Here is a 14,959-nt window from a genome sequence, read left to right on the forward strand (position 1 = left end):
GTTTTACAATTTTCAAATATATAATTAATTTTTTTCAGGACACATGTTTTTGAACATTTTTTCTCGGATATGTGTTAAACTTGTTTTTTCAAATTAGTGTTGAAATATGTTTTCAAACGCTATCAACATTTTCTTATAGTTGCACCAACATTTTTTAACATTGAACAATGTTTTTTATAAATTAAGTATTTTCTTAAAATATGTGTATTTCAGTTTTTGTGAAAAAATAAAAATAAAAATAACAAAAAAATCGAGTGAATGAACGAATAGGAATCTTGTGAACAGCCCCGCTGGGCCGACCCATTACCACGTCTTCCAGGTGAGGGGACGGTTTGTGTTGCTAGAAGCTAGACAACCCCTCATTTTTTTCGTTGCTAGAAACGGGACATAGCCGTTCCTGTGTTTTCCCCGTCAAAAAGATAAAAAAAAAGGCTCATGTAGAAGTCTAGTAGCGTGAATTGGGTTATGCATGATACCATACTCTTGACTGATTATAGTTTTTTTTTCCTTTTTGCAAAAGAAAAAGTCTAGTAGCGTGAATTAGTTTTCCTTTTATGTCTATTCTTTTATTATATATCTCTGATGTCTACTTTTTTGACACACTTTGTACATTTTTTGTATACATATGAAAATTAATTTTATGCATGTTCAACATTTTATAATACATGGTTAACATTTTTATATGTATGTTTAGATATTTTTTAGATACATCAATAACGCTTTATACATATGTCACATTTTTTAATACATGATTAACATTTTTCAGAAAAATGATTCATTTTGTTTTGAATACATGTGTCGATAACTACTTTGTGCCATACACATCTGTACATTTTTCATATACAACAGAAACATTTATCTTGTATATGTTTTACAATTTCAAATATACAATTAGTTTTTTTCAGAACACATGTTTGTGAATATATTTTCTCAAATATGTGTTAAACTTGTTTTTCCAAATAAGTGTTGAAATATGTTTTCAAACGCTATCAACATTTTCTTATAGTTGCATCACCAATTTTTAATATTGAACAATGGTTTTTACAAATATGTATTTTCTTAAAATATTTGTATTTTAGTTTTTGTGAAAATATAAAACAGAAAAATTACAAAAAACAAGTGAACGAACAAATAACAATCGAGCGAACAACGCCACTGGGCTGGCCCATGGCCACGTCTTTTCAGGTGAGGGGACGGTTTGTCTTGCTAGAAGCGGGACATAGCCGTCCCTGTGTTTTCTCCGTCAAAAAGATAAAAAAAAAGGATCATGTAGAAGTCTAGTAGCCTGAATCGGGTTATGCATGATACCATACTCTTGACTGATCATAGTTTTTCTTATTTTTTTCTCTCTTTTTGCAAAAGACTGATAATAAAATATAAGGATTTAGAGGACGTGTCAAGCATCTACCCCACTAAATCAAATTTGAAAACCAAACTATGCATAATTTAAGAAATAATAAATCACATATATCCACACTTTTTCAGAAGATACATAACCATATAAACACTGAAACTGTAGATGTATAATTGGTAAAATGAACAGTAACATAATGGTAGCTATAACAATTGACTGTTTATTCTATTTTTGATGCAACTGACTTTTTTGCTTTTGAATACAAAATAAACAAAGCAAGGCAATAGTGTGATTACTTAACGACCTGACTGCAGACCATTAACAGCTTTCTTCTCGATGCTGAAACATTCAGCACTTGTTATCGTCGAGCTGACCATTGACGAGGGCTCCCCAAGTAGGCATTCCATCTCTTCAGGGTTTCGCTGCACCCATGGATGTTGCATCACCTTCCTCAGACTATCAAGCTTCTCCGCAACTTCCTTCATCGATGGCCTATTGTCACCACACATCTCTAAGCACCGCATCGCTAGCTCCGCCGCCTCTTCAATAATTTCTGTGCTCTCCTCGTTCTTGATATCATCATCCAAGATTTCCTCAAGCTTATTCACCTTCATCGCATACATAAACATCATCGATAAGCTCTTCTCGCGGGCAGCGACATCTTGACTGAAATTAAATGGCAACTTGCCCGTAAGCAGCTCCAAAAGAACAACCCCAAAGCTGTACACGTCACTCTTGTCTGTCAGCAGGTTGGTTTGCATGTACTCAGGATCGAGATACCCGCATGTACCATGTACAAGTGTGATGAATTGTGACTTATCAGTTGGTGCCAGGATGGAGGCGCCAAAGTCAGCTACTTTAGCTTTGTGATCCCTGTCAAGAAGAATATTGGAGGACTTGACATCACCATGGAGGATTGGTGTCGAAGCCGATGAGTGAAGGTAGGCGAGCGCGTCAGCGGACTCATGGGCGATCCCCAAGCGAGTAGCCAAGGAGATACGTAGGCCATGGTTACCGTGTATGAGCTGGAAGAGGGTGCCGTTTGGGACAAACTCGTATACCAACATAGGGACTTCCACTTCGAGGCAACACCCGAGGAGCTTCACAATGTTTTTATGGTTGACCTCAGACAAGATCAGCATCTCTTTACCAAATTCTTTCTTTTGTTGCTCGTCGACGGTCTTGCATCTCTTCACCGCTACTTCCACGTTGCCCTCAAGAACCCCCTTGTACACAGTCCCATAGCCCCCTTGACCCAATACTTGTTGCTCACTAAACCTGTTCGTGGCTTGCTGTAGTTCTTCCTCTGTGAAGATTTTAAATGTAATACCTTGCTTTGACCTCATCTCCTCAAATAATATTAGACCACCATGCTGCCGAAAGTAGTCCCGCTTCATCTTTTGTAGTTTTCTTCTCTCTTGGATCATGCACGCACAGGCTAAAACAATCACTAAGACGACTAGTCCAACAGTTGTACCTGCATTATCCATCCACATATACATATGTTCAATATTAATGTAATTTCGTTGAGTAGTGACAACTTAAAGTACTCTGTTTCAGGAGAAAGAAAAATACTGGCTGATAAATTTAGTTGGCCAAGATAAAGTATGCTGGGTTGTCGTTAAACAACATAATATCGATGTACTATATCATTGCAAAGTTCGTAAGTTTCCTGCAGATGTTCAATTAATCGTTCATAAGCAGTATGTGTATATAGTGCTCACAAAGAGAAGAACTCACCTACGACAGGTATCACAGGAAAATGGGATTGACAACTGCCATTCGCCCAATCCTTCCCTCGGGGACATGAGCAGGTGTAATTCCCTGCCGTGTTCGTGCAGGTTCCACTTCCAGAGACGCAGAGAGTAGCATCTTCAAGGCACTCGTCAATATCTGGAACAAAACATTTTTCCCAGTTCAACTTGCCAAGCTGTGCATACATGTGACTCGTATATACACGAGCGTTCCTATCAAATGTACAAGGCAACAAAAAGGAAAGAACCTTGGCATCCGTTCTGGACATAAGGGTTGCCTTTGTATCCAACAGCGCACGTGCAACGATAACCTGGCTCGTCGATGGTGGAATTTACACACTCACTATGGGTGCTGGCGCATGCGTAGGAGCTCATGTTCTGAGCTACGTCGCAAGTCGACGGCCATGCCAGCCAGTCCAGGACAAGTGGAACTGTCCCATTGTATGTATCCCAAAACACCGTGGATTCGGTATAGCTGGTGTTGAACTTGAAAGCTGCCTTTTCCATCACTGCCATGAAGCTGCACCTTTTGGTCGCGTTGTAGTTTGTGTTGAAATAGCCGTTATAATACCGTACGCCTTTCGGGACATCGGCTTGGCAGCAGCCGGCACCAGAGCATTTGTCGTTCTCGAGGGTAACGTCTTCGCATATGGACGAGCAACCTATTACGTACTGCACGAGGAAAAAGTGTATGTGATGTCTTGAACCAAACTTATACTCCTACATTAGTAACGAAACTATGTTTTTCTAATGCTATCTGTACAACAGGTATTTCATGCCAATTCACACTATTTAGTGCAAAGTGTCTTTTCAAAATCCAATTCCTCAAAATTAGCTTTAAAAAATATATAATGAAAAAAGTGTTCTCTCAACGATGTAACGAACTTTTTTTTGTGAATGGAATTAACTTCACACGTACTCTTCGTAAAAAAAAACTTCCGAGGTACTCAATGAATATTATTTGAAAACACAAAACACGACATAGCATTATGCATTTAAATATCTCACAGTACAAAATAAAATCATGACATATGATTTTTTTTAAAACATCCTACTACCACGTGTATATATTATGCAACAATTTTGAAGTTCCGGTACTAAACGAGCGAATTGTGTAGAAAGAATCCATGGACCGTAAGACAATGTGTGTTACAACCCTAAACGTGAGAATGGTTATTAAAAAACCGAGTGTAACGGTTCGGTTCTTACTTTAGGTTTGACTGGTTCAGGTTCTATTGGGCTGAGATTTTTTTAGTTTGGTTTTGGTTTGGGTATATGGAGAAACCAGTTTGGGTATAGTTGGTTATTGGTTTAAACGATTTGGTTATTAGCGGTTATGAACTATGGGTCCAAAACGGTTTCTAGGCATTGGTTATATGAAACAATTAACTACGACCGAGAACGAGTATTTTTTATCCGCGTGCATGCTATAATGCACTATATAATTATGTATTATGGGGAAACAACAAATAAAAATCGAAAGTGTTTTCTTGTGTTTCGCTAAACAATTTGGTTTTAATACACTTGTTAGTGAGCTTATCAGCCATGGGCATGCTTTTTATTTCAGAAGCCCAAAAAAGCAACCAAAAAAAGACGGCCCTAAAAGCCATCATACATGAGAATGGAGCTTGAAATTTTTGAAAAATTCAAAATTTCAATTTTTCCTGTTTCAAAAAAATATGCAAGTAAAGAAGGATGTTATGTGCATGTGTGTAAATTTTCAGGATGAAATAACTTGAAATACGATCTTCACAAAAAAAAGACAAATTTATGGTCTCGGACGATGAATAGTACCATGTGTTAAAAAGTCTTAAATTTGTCTTTTTTGTGAAGTCTTCATTTTAACGTATTTTTTCTGAAAATTTACACACATGTGTGTTACGCTCTCACTTATATCCGTATTTTTTTGAAGTTTTTGAAATATAAAAATATGAATTTTCATGAATTTTGGATTTCAAATTTAAAAGCCTCCATGAAGGCCGAGCTCCAAAAGCAATTTCCGATCATACATGCCTTATATTTTAGGATGTATCTCGGGCTCATAAGTTGATCTTTTAGCACTTGTTTGTTGCCTTTTTTTTGTTTGTTTTTTCCTTTTTATTGTTGTCCAACCCTGCGTGTTTTCTCATTTTGAGAAATCACCCGGCATGTCTAAACGAGGGCCAGCCAGAGCATGTTTGCATATGGGTCAGGCCTAGAGCGCCTCCATGTTCGCTAGCTGTGATCGCTACCTCATGTAGCCTAACGTACGCAACTACTACACTTTATGGTTTTTTTTCTGGGTTTCCAGTTTTTTTCTTTTCCTTAGTTTTCTTTATTATAAACATTGTTTTAACTGTTGCACAATTTTCAAATATACACTACACATTTTTAATATACGGTGATTTTTTTTCAAATATTCATTGAAAAATTATTTCAGACTGGTGATTTTTTTAATAGACAGTGAACTTCAACTTAATATATGACGAACTTTTAAAATATACATTGAACTTTTTTCAATGTACTGTGAACTTTTTCTAATATATATATGGTAAAGCGTTTACCAATACACTCCGCAAATTTTAAAATGCACGTTGAACATTTCTAATACACAAATAAGTAGAAGAGAAAAAAGATAGAAAACCAAAAAAGGTTCACATATTCAAAAAATGTCTGAGATTTAAAAAAATGTTATTGAATTTAGAAATTGTTTGGGAATTCAAAATATGTTCATTATTCAAGCTCTGTGCCAAGCAAAATGCATGAGGTTGCTGTCGATTCATAACGAAAGATCAATTGTGATTCAAGAGTAGACTTGCAACTGAGGCAACTATAGCTACAAGCCTAGTTACGGTCGTTCACAACTCTTCAGTTTGAGCAACTACAAACTACAAAAACTAAATTGCGAGTTGAGGATGGGCCTGCAACTGGGGCAATTACAAACTACAAAAAAAATAAACAATTGCAGGTCGATATTGGAGAGTGGAATTGCAATTGGGACCGAAAAGGCGATCACACCCCAAGTTGCGTGTGAAGTGTGGACTTGTAACTGGGACAAAAAAGGGGTCGGACCCAGTTGTGTGTCGAGGATGTACTTGCAACTCAGACAAAAATATGGGTGAGGACCACAACTTACAACTAAGACAAGGGGGGGGGGGGGGGGGGGCGGGGGGACAGCCCCGAGTTGCATATTGAGGGTGAACTTGCTACTGGGACAAAAAAGGGACCGGGCCCAGTTACATGTCGGGGATGGACTTGCAACTGGAATAAAAAATGGGTAAGGCCCAGTTGTATATCAATGGTGAAGTTGCAACTGAGACAAAATGGGGTCTCCCTAGTTGTGTGTCGAGGGGATCACTTGCAACTATGACACAAATTTTCATAGCCTCAGTTACGTATCGATGATGGACTTGCAACTCTAATAAAAAAGTAGCCCCCAATTGCAGGTCAGGGGTTTAGTTGTACTTGCAACAAGGTCAAAAAAGGGTTGAGTTGTAGTTGCATGTTGAGCATGGACTTGCAACGAGGGCAAGAATAAAGGCAAGCCACCCAATTGCATGTGGAGCGTCTATTTGCAACTGGGACACCCCTAGTTGCGTGTCAAGGATAGACTTCCATCTACACAAAAAAGTATCGAGTTCTTGCAAGTGAGAGAGAAAAAAATTGGTTGAACTCTAGTTGCAAGTCGATAGTTGACTTGCAACTATGACAAGAAAAAGAAGGCACACCCAGTTGCATGGCAGCGTTGCACTTGCAACAAAATCTAAAAACATTTTGAGTCCAGTTGGATGTTGGTGGTGACTTGCAACTACGACAAGAAAAACAAAAAGAGACGTACTTTAGTTTGCATATCTTTGGTCAACCTACACTTGGACAAAGAAATTGAAAGGCGGACCTTGTTATATGTCGAGGGTATACTTGCAGCACAGAACAAAATATGGACCGGACACACTCGCATGCCGATGGTCGACTTGCAATTAGGACACCAAAAATAAAAGAGACGGGCCTCTTGCATGTGAGGATTGGACATGAAAAAATAAGGGAAGGGGGTGTGATTGCGTGCCATTATGATATTTAGAAGCAAATCATTGCTTGGGTTGTTTCTGCTTTAATGACAAAGGAAAATGTGATACTCCCTCGATCACAGTTTATAAGGCATGCACGTGTATCTAGATTGTTAATTTGATTTATATAAAATATATTGTTTAACATAAAAATTATATCATTAGAAAATAAAATATCTATAGTTTCTAACGATATAATTTTTGTAATATATGCGTCTTATTAAGTTGGTCAAATTGACGACCTAGATACACGTACCGAACTTATAAACTGAAACGGAGGAAGTACAAAAAGAGTGAAAAATGGAACTCGTGATCCAACGGCCAGCTCATCTCGTTTACGGCCACCTCGCCTCTTTAACTATATATGACACAACTTAATAAAAGCTAAACATGCTAGAAAAAAGGCCCAACGAAAAATACACACTTTGTGATGGACCAGAAAGTGAATAAAGACGCGCGGAGCGACACCAGATACGCGAGACAAGACAATTATGGTCAAATAATTTCATGAAATTTACAGCAAAAGATCGAACAGATTGAAACTTGGATGAGAAATCACTAAAACTCTTCCCATCTAGATGAGTTTAAAACTTTATTCTCAAATTTGAGTAATCGTTGAACAATGTTCCCCAAACGCCCAAACCCTGAAACTTAGGTGTCCTTTTGCAAAAAGAAAAAATTAAAAAAAAAAGTAGTTACCCTCGCTCCTCTAGCTACACACTTGAACAAAAAATGTTAATGAAAAGATAGATGGGCCTCCACAAAAAAAGCTACATCCCACGAAATAATTCTAGTGCACAAAACATAAAACAACCCACTAAAAATAGTCCTATTGGACCGGGGAAATGTTTCCCCCGGCGCGCCGGCCGAATCGTTCGGCCGGTCGCACGCGGGTCGCGCTCGCTGGCAGATGTATGCAGCATTTTTTTGTAAAAATTGCTGCAATCATGTATTTTTTGTTATAAACGTTTTTCATGCAGCTTCGTTCTCGTGTAAATTTGTTGCAACCAGCGTTCATATTTGCTACAAGCGTTTTTTATTTACTAGATTTGTACAGTAAAAAGGTTGCATATACGTTTGGTTGCAACTCGAGTTCGTTGAATTTTTGCTACAACCGGCATTTTGACTTTTGCTATAACCGTGTTATTTTTTGCTACAACCGGCATCATTTTTTGCTGCAACCGTTCACTAAAAAAGTTGCATACACGTCACGTAGATTTTTGCTACAACCGGCGTTTAACTTTTGCTGCCACGCATCATCTTCTTCGTTTTTTTGCTACGATCATGTAGATATTTTTTTTGCTATAATTATTTTTTTTGTTGCAACCGTTGCGAAAAATGTTGCACAGCGTCGAAATTTGTTGCATGAAGATAAAAATGTTGCATGAAAAGATCTGACGCTCCCCGTGCAGATCGGGCGATCAGCCTGCGACCGTCGTTAGCGCTTGTGCCGGCGCCTAGTACTCTCCTATTGGACCTCCCTGCTTCACGAGGGACGAGCAAAACACAAGACATATGCGAATGGATGCAACTAGATTAGGGTTGAGGAAACATTATGCATGTGTCAAGGATGGACATATAATTGGATTGAAAAGGTTGGGGCAAAGTTCTTAGTCAATAATGAAAATGCAACTGAATTGGAGGGGTCGACGCAACTGCACATGTCGTGTCAAAAATATACAAGAAATAAAAATGAAAAACTGAACGCAACCTTAGAAAACACAAAAAATAACGGATGCAAAACCTGGTGGTTTCTCATCTCTTCGTCATGTGGACAAGTTGGATCTGAGTCAACTCCCGTTGGTGCTCGCGTCACAGTGAGGAAAGTGAGAGATTAAAAGAAACAATTTTTTGCTAAAATAACGGATGCAACGAACAAATTTTTTTTTAGGGGTGTTCTGCAACCAACAAGATTTTTTTGCTAAAAAGAAACAAGAAAAAGGAGGCCATATAGAGTCACATGCATGCAGCACACATAGGCTGCGTGACACGAGCGGCCCACAGAACCCGTGATCAACGAAAAAACAAGCACGACCCAGGATACCAGCCATCGAAAACAGATCAAAACGTTTGCACGATTTTTTTTTCAGCAATTACATTGTGCGGTAGATAACATAGACTAGAATGGCAGTGCGTGCTTTACCGTGTCGCTTATGTTTTTTGGGGTTATACATATTCTATGTATTTTTTTAAGTTTTGATAAATATTTGTATTAATTGGTTTGGCGGATGGAGGATACAATGAATTGCCTTTTTTTTGTCACATACCCTATTCCTGGGGACATACTTTGTGGAATCTTGCTTACAGATGGATGTGTCAATTTATGATCAGAGATTACGGAAAAATTAATTTATGGTTAGAGATTAGGGAAAAAAATGGGCCAACGGTGCAAATCGGGGAAGTGGTTAGTGCGACAATGTTTGGTATAACCAATCCGTAGAGAATCGTTCGTGAATGTATCATTTATTATTATTATTATTATTATTATTATTATTATTATTATTATGGTGTTTAGGTGAATTTTTTTACCATGTGATAGGACGTCTTTTAATTAGTAAAAAACATGAGAAAGTTACTTACCTTGCGTGATGCGTTTGTTATGCTAATGCTAAACATGTCATGGACGATACTTTTGTTTTCTCACTCATTCATCGAGAGATCTCATCATGGAGTCAGGATGAACAACCCAATCAATTATGTATCCAATCAAAATTGACAAGTTGAATGAGGGGCTTTAAAATGAGATAGCTTGACGAAGTTAGAGATTTCATTGCCACAACAAAGGATTGATGGAATCGAAATCAAGAATTGACGGGGAAAAGCTTAAAAGTTAAGGAACATGATGTATTAAAAAAATGAATGAGAGAGTTCATTATGAAATTGTTGACTCGGTTAAAATTGGATGATCCAGTTTCATATTAAAAGCTCAATTAATTGCAAGGCCTTAAAAATAGAAAGCTTAGTATTATAGAGAATTAAAATAATTGAGTGATAAATTTTTGACCAAATTAAAATTAAGTGTCACAATGTTAATTGGGACCTCAATTGAATATGGGCTCCCTAATTCTAGGAAGTTTAGTGATATAGTATATATATATGACATAACTATTTCACATTCAGATGTGATTTAGTAAATCTTTACATCTTACTCCCTCTATCCTGGTTTATTGCCCCCTCTTATTTAATATCAAACTTTAATCATAAAATCAACTAATAAAATATAAACTGTATGTCACAAAAATTATATGATGATATTTATCTTTCAAATACAAATCCAATGACATATTCTTATATCATATAAATCATACTTCCTCCGTTCCTTGTACTTTTTTCCCCTCTAAACAGGCTATCGCTCCGTTTTATGAATAAAGCTACATAACAGAATACATGTCCGAACGATACATTATGGCGAGAAGGCCCTCTTACAAAGCAGATCAAAAGATACAACAATAACCTAGAACAAGCAAACAACTCGTTAAGACCCGACCGAAGACTCCTGAGTTCCACGGCAACACCCCCAAAAAGGTGACGGGGCAAAGCGTCGTCCTTGTCGAGTCCAAGCGAACACACAAATGTTTTCATCCATAGCCCTGGCATAACGATACCCACGACGACGGCTCCAAAAAGCACGCGACACCCACAGGCTCCGCCGATGCCGGCGCCATATAGCACGAAGCTTTCTCCCGGACACTCGCCAACGCCACCAAAAGGGGTCCCGGTCACCATCTGGACCATCCCATCTTCATCATATCTGGACACTGGTAGAGCAGACCAGAGCCTCCCACTACTCCACCCCTTGCCATCCACATGACCACGAAGTAGAGTCACCACCGCCACCATGAAGCCTGCCGGGAAGCCAATGATGAGGCCCACCATCTAAGACCGCCGCCTCGACATCCATGGCTCCGGACACCAACGTCCATCCACATTACAACCCTCGCCATGGTAGTAGGAGTAGAAGGGAGCACCTTTTATTCTTAGCTCGGCATCAGCCATCAGGTGTGGGTTAGCGCCTCCACAACAGGTGGCACCCATGCGTGCCTTCCCTGTCGGTCCTGATGGACCATGGGGATGCAACCTAGTGACTGTCAATGGTCGCCGATGAACAACTCGAACGACGCTAAAACCATGGCAACCAGAGCCGATCCGTCCGATGACACGGCATCACCCGAAGAGCTGAACTCGGACCGACGACACGAGCAAGCGGCTGACGCGAAGAGCACAACGCGGATCAAGCCAAGCCAACCCTTCGTATCTCCGCACCACACGCTGTCCACCACCACAGACTAGTGCCACGCCGACCACCCCATTGTTAACCACCATCGAAAAGCACAGTCGAGGTTAACAGCCCACACCAAGCTCAGCCCTCGGCTCCTCCCATCGCCAGACGCCAGTCAAGGTCGAATTTGGCCGGCCCGTCACCACCAGGGAGCGCTGCAGCATGGGGTGGCCGCCGGAGTCAGCCAGCCTCTGCGGCGAGCCGAAGCCCCGCCGCCTGCAGCTCGGTCGGGGGAAGGAGGTGGCCCAGCCGCTGCCCAAACTGTCCGGGCTTTGCCCGCCAGCACGTCGGGGCGGCGGCGAGGGGAGGACAACTCTAGGAGGGGAGGGTAGCTGCGCGGCGCTAGGGGGCGGAGGGAGCCAAAGCAAGCCCGAACCATTTCACTATGGCCAATCTTCATGTTCTTTTTTGCGCATCAATAATGGGTATGTACTTAACGGAAACAATTACTCCCTCCGTTTCATAATATAAGTCTTTTTAAAGATTATACTAAGGACTAAATACGGATGTATATAGACATATTTTAGAGTATAGATTCACTTATTTTATTTTGTATGTAGTCCTTCAGTGAAATCGTTTAAAAGACTTATATTTAGGAACGGAGGGAGTAGTGATAATTTGGTATTCTCTTCGTATTAAAATAAATGTCTTAATTTTATACTAACTTAAGTCACGTTAAGAAAAAGAGTATAATGCTTCTTTCATTTAGAATTAGTTACTAACGCTCAGACAGGTGTATCAAAGACCCCGCGCAAAAAATAATTCCAAACGGAACGGAGGAAGTATAAAATAGAAGCTAAAGTACTTACCGGAAAGCTCCTCATATAAGCGAGAGTATTACACCCGATGACGATAATTTTGTTATCCACCTCCGATACCCAGAAAGGTGTATTTCTGAGGTCCAGGCCTTCGTTTTGGTAGCTCATAGTGTCAGTGGCCACATCATAGCACCGCCACGACATGGTCGTGGCGTTTATCCAGGCCTTGCCGTCTGGCACGGAGATTTTGGTCACCTCGACATATCCCGCAAAAGGCTTGAGGATGCCATTGACGGTCGTGCAGTTGATGTTAAAGCCGCGGTGCAACGCGCACTGCTCGCCGATGCCGAACGGGAATGGGATGTCAACCTCGCCGCACTTGGCCTGGCAGCCGGTAAGGTGGGCTACCGGCACATCGGCCGTGGCCGGCACCCAAATCGCCGAAAGGCAGAGAAGAACATGGCAAGACAAAAGAAACCGAGAACACCCGAGCTTCATCTTTGCCGAACGGGTAGGTGTGGCTGCGTGCTCCTGAGCTCCTAGCACTCCGGGGATATAAGTAGAAGAATGAAAAAGCTAGCCAGGTGTTCGGCAAAAATGCACATTATTATAAACAAATGTCAAGTAGGAGTCAATAAGTCATGTCTCATCATCTTATAAAATATTCTGCATACACATGTAACATCTGTCCGGGCTGGCTGCATGTAAACCTGAGAATGGTTTTATACTTAAACCATACCCCAACCATATCCATACATTTATCTCTTAAAACCATACTTAAACCATATCCATTTGGTGTCATTTTCAGCCAACCAAAACTAAACCCATTATTTTTTCCACCCAAACCAACTTAAACCCGATGAATAACCGTGGGTTTAAAACCAATACATAACTATGGGTTTGCTTTAATATACATATAATTACACAAATTGACAAGTTAAGAAGCAAATGAGATAAAAAAGGCATAAGTGCATCTACAACAGTTTGAAAACAAAGTTATCCTTGAGATACACTCAACACACAACAAAAGGCAAAAAAAAATACCCACGTATAAATAGCTCACTAACAAGTGTATTAAAATAAAATTATTTAGCTAAAGCACAAGCAAACACTTCCGATTTTCATGCGGTATTTCTTCATAATACATAATTACATAGTGGATTACAACATGCATGCGAATCAAAGATATTCGTTCTCGGTCATCGTTGGTTATTGCACATAACCAATGCCTAGAAACCGGTTTGGACCCATAATTTATAACCGTTTATAACCAAACTGTTTAAGCCCATAACCAACTATACCCAAACTGATTTCTCCACATACCCAAACCAAAACCAAACTAAAAAAAGTTCAATCCAATAAAACCTAAACCAATCAAACCCAAAGTAATAACCGAACCGTTACATCCGATTTTCTAATAACCATTTCCAAATTTAGCTGCATGAGGCAGTGGCACATGTAGCAGACTAGCAGTCGCCGCTGGCCGGGCTGCATGCGACAGTGGTACACTATTGGATTTGACCGGGTCACGCAGGTGCAGTGCATGGCCTAGAGCGCGGGAGTAAAAGAAAACTGGCGTGGCGCGCATGCATGGCGTGACGCGCGGAAACAGCAGTTACAGCATCTCCAAGACGCGCCAAAAGACGGGTCGCATTATAAACCGTCATTTTAGAGCGCGTCAGACGGAATGGCGTGCTCCAGCGGCGACGGAAAAACAGCATGCGTGGTAACAGCTTGCGCGCGTGAAAAGGCGGCAGCTAGCAATCATTTTTGCAGCGTTCTGTCGCTTCCTCGCGCCGCCACCGCTCCACTCTCTCTCTCTCCCTCTACCTCTCGCGTCGCCGCCGCTCCAGCGCGCCGCCACCGCTCCAGCGCCCCGCCCCCGACGCACCACCATGCTGCCGCGTCGTCGTTCTGCGTTGGGCTACCGCGGCGTCCGCGAGCGCCCCAACGACGAGTTCTACACCGAGATACGATCCGGCGATCTCCGGCTTAGCCTCGGCACATACGACACGACGCACGAGGCCGCCCGCGCGTTCGACGCGGCGGCGTGACCGCGCCGCCAAATGAACTTTCAGGACGTCCACACGCTCCAGCAGGCGTTAGACGTCGCCCGCCGCCTCGTGTAAACTCCGCACAAGACCGTGCGGAGCACACTGTGCGGCAGCGCCGCCTCCTCGTCGCCCAGGAGGACGAGCGGGTCATGGCGCGCAGAGTGGCGTCGGCGCCACTCGGAGGACGTCGTCTACGAGGAGGGTTATTGGGCAAGGCGCCGCGAGGAGGCACGCGCCGGCGCCGCGAGGAGCGGTTGGACATGCGTCGGCAGAAGGCATTGGCGAGTGCGCATGCCGATATCGTCAATGCAGGCAGGAGCTCCTTCTTCACTAAGAAGATGAGCGTTGGTTCGACATCTGGCTGTCAACCTCTGACGACACCAACGATGATGATGATGGTGCAGATGATTGGAGCGACTGGGATTAGTTTTTATGTTTTCGAACTATCTAGCACCGAATTATCTATCTATGTTTTCGAACTACCTATCTAGTTGCAATCTATGTAAAATAACTTTGTATGCTTTTTATTTAATGCAATCTATTTATTAAAAAATGGTGTGCGCGCGCTGTATTTTTGGTCACTGCTGGAGCGACGCGCGCTGTGCCAGGGGCGGACCTAGAAACTATTTTAAGTGGGGCAAACAATAGGAGTGGGGGCACACTTTGTACAAATTTACATAGTTTTAGCAAAAAATTCTAAAATTTCAAAGAACTATA

At 41.3% G+C, this 14,959-nt stretch overlaps 1 protein-coding gene across 1 annotated transcript; it reads right to left on the minus strand.

The window, feature by feature from the left end:
• Positions 1-1,501: 1,501 nt before the first annotated feature.
• LOC123399424 (putative wall-associated receptor kinase-like 16) lies at positions 1,502-12,754 on the minus strand. The gene is made up of 4 exons (XM_045093834.1): positions 12,240-12,754; positions 3,357-3,780; positions 3,095-3,247; positions 1,502-2,831 (listed from the first exon to the last, which is right to left on the minus strand). Exons 1-4 carry the CDS (start codon positions 12,684-12,686, stop codon positions 1,651-1,653), a joined length of 2,205 nt encoding a protein of 734 aa, XP_044949769.1. The 5' UTR covers positions 12,687-12,754; the 3' UTR covers positions 1,502-1,650.
• Between the last annotated feature and the right edge of the window lie 2,205 nt (positions 12,755-14,959).

The sequence above is a fragment of the Hordeum vulgare genome, chromosome 5H (assembly GCF_904849725.1).
Source record: "Hordeum vulgare subsp. vulgare chromosome 5H, MorexV3_pseudomolecules_assembly, whole genome shotgun sequence".
NCBI lineage: Eukaryota > Viridiplantae > Streptophyta > Magnoliopsida > Poales > Poaceae > Hordeum > Hordeum vulgare.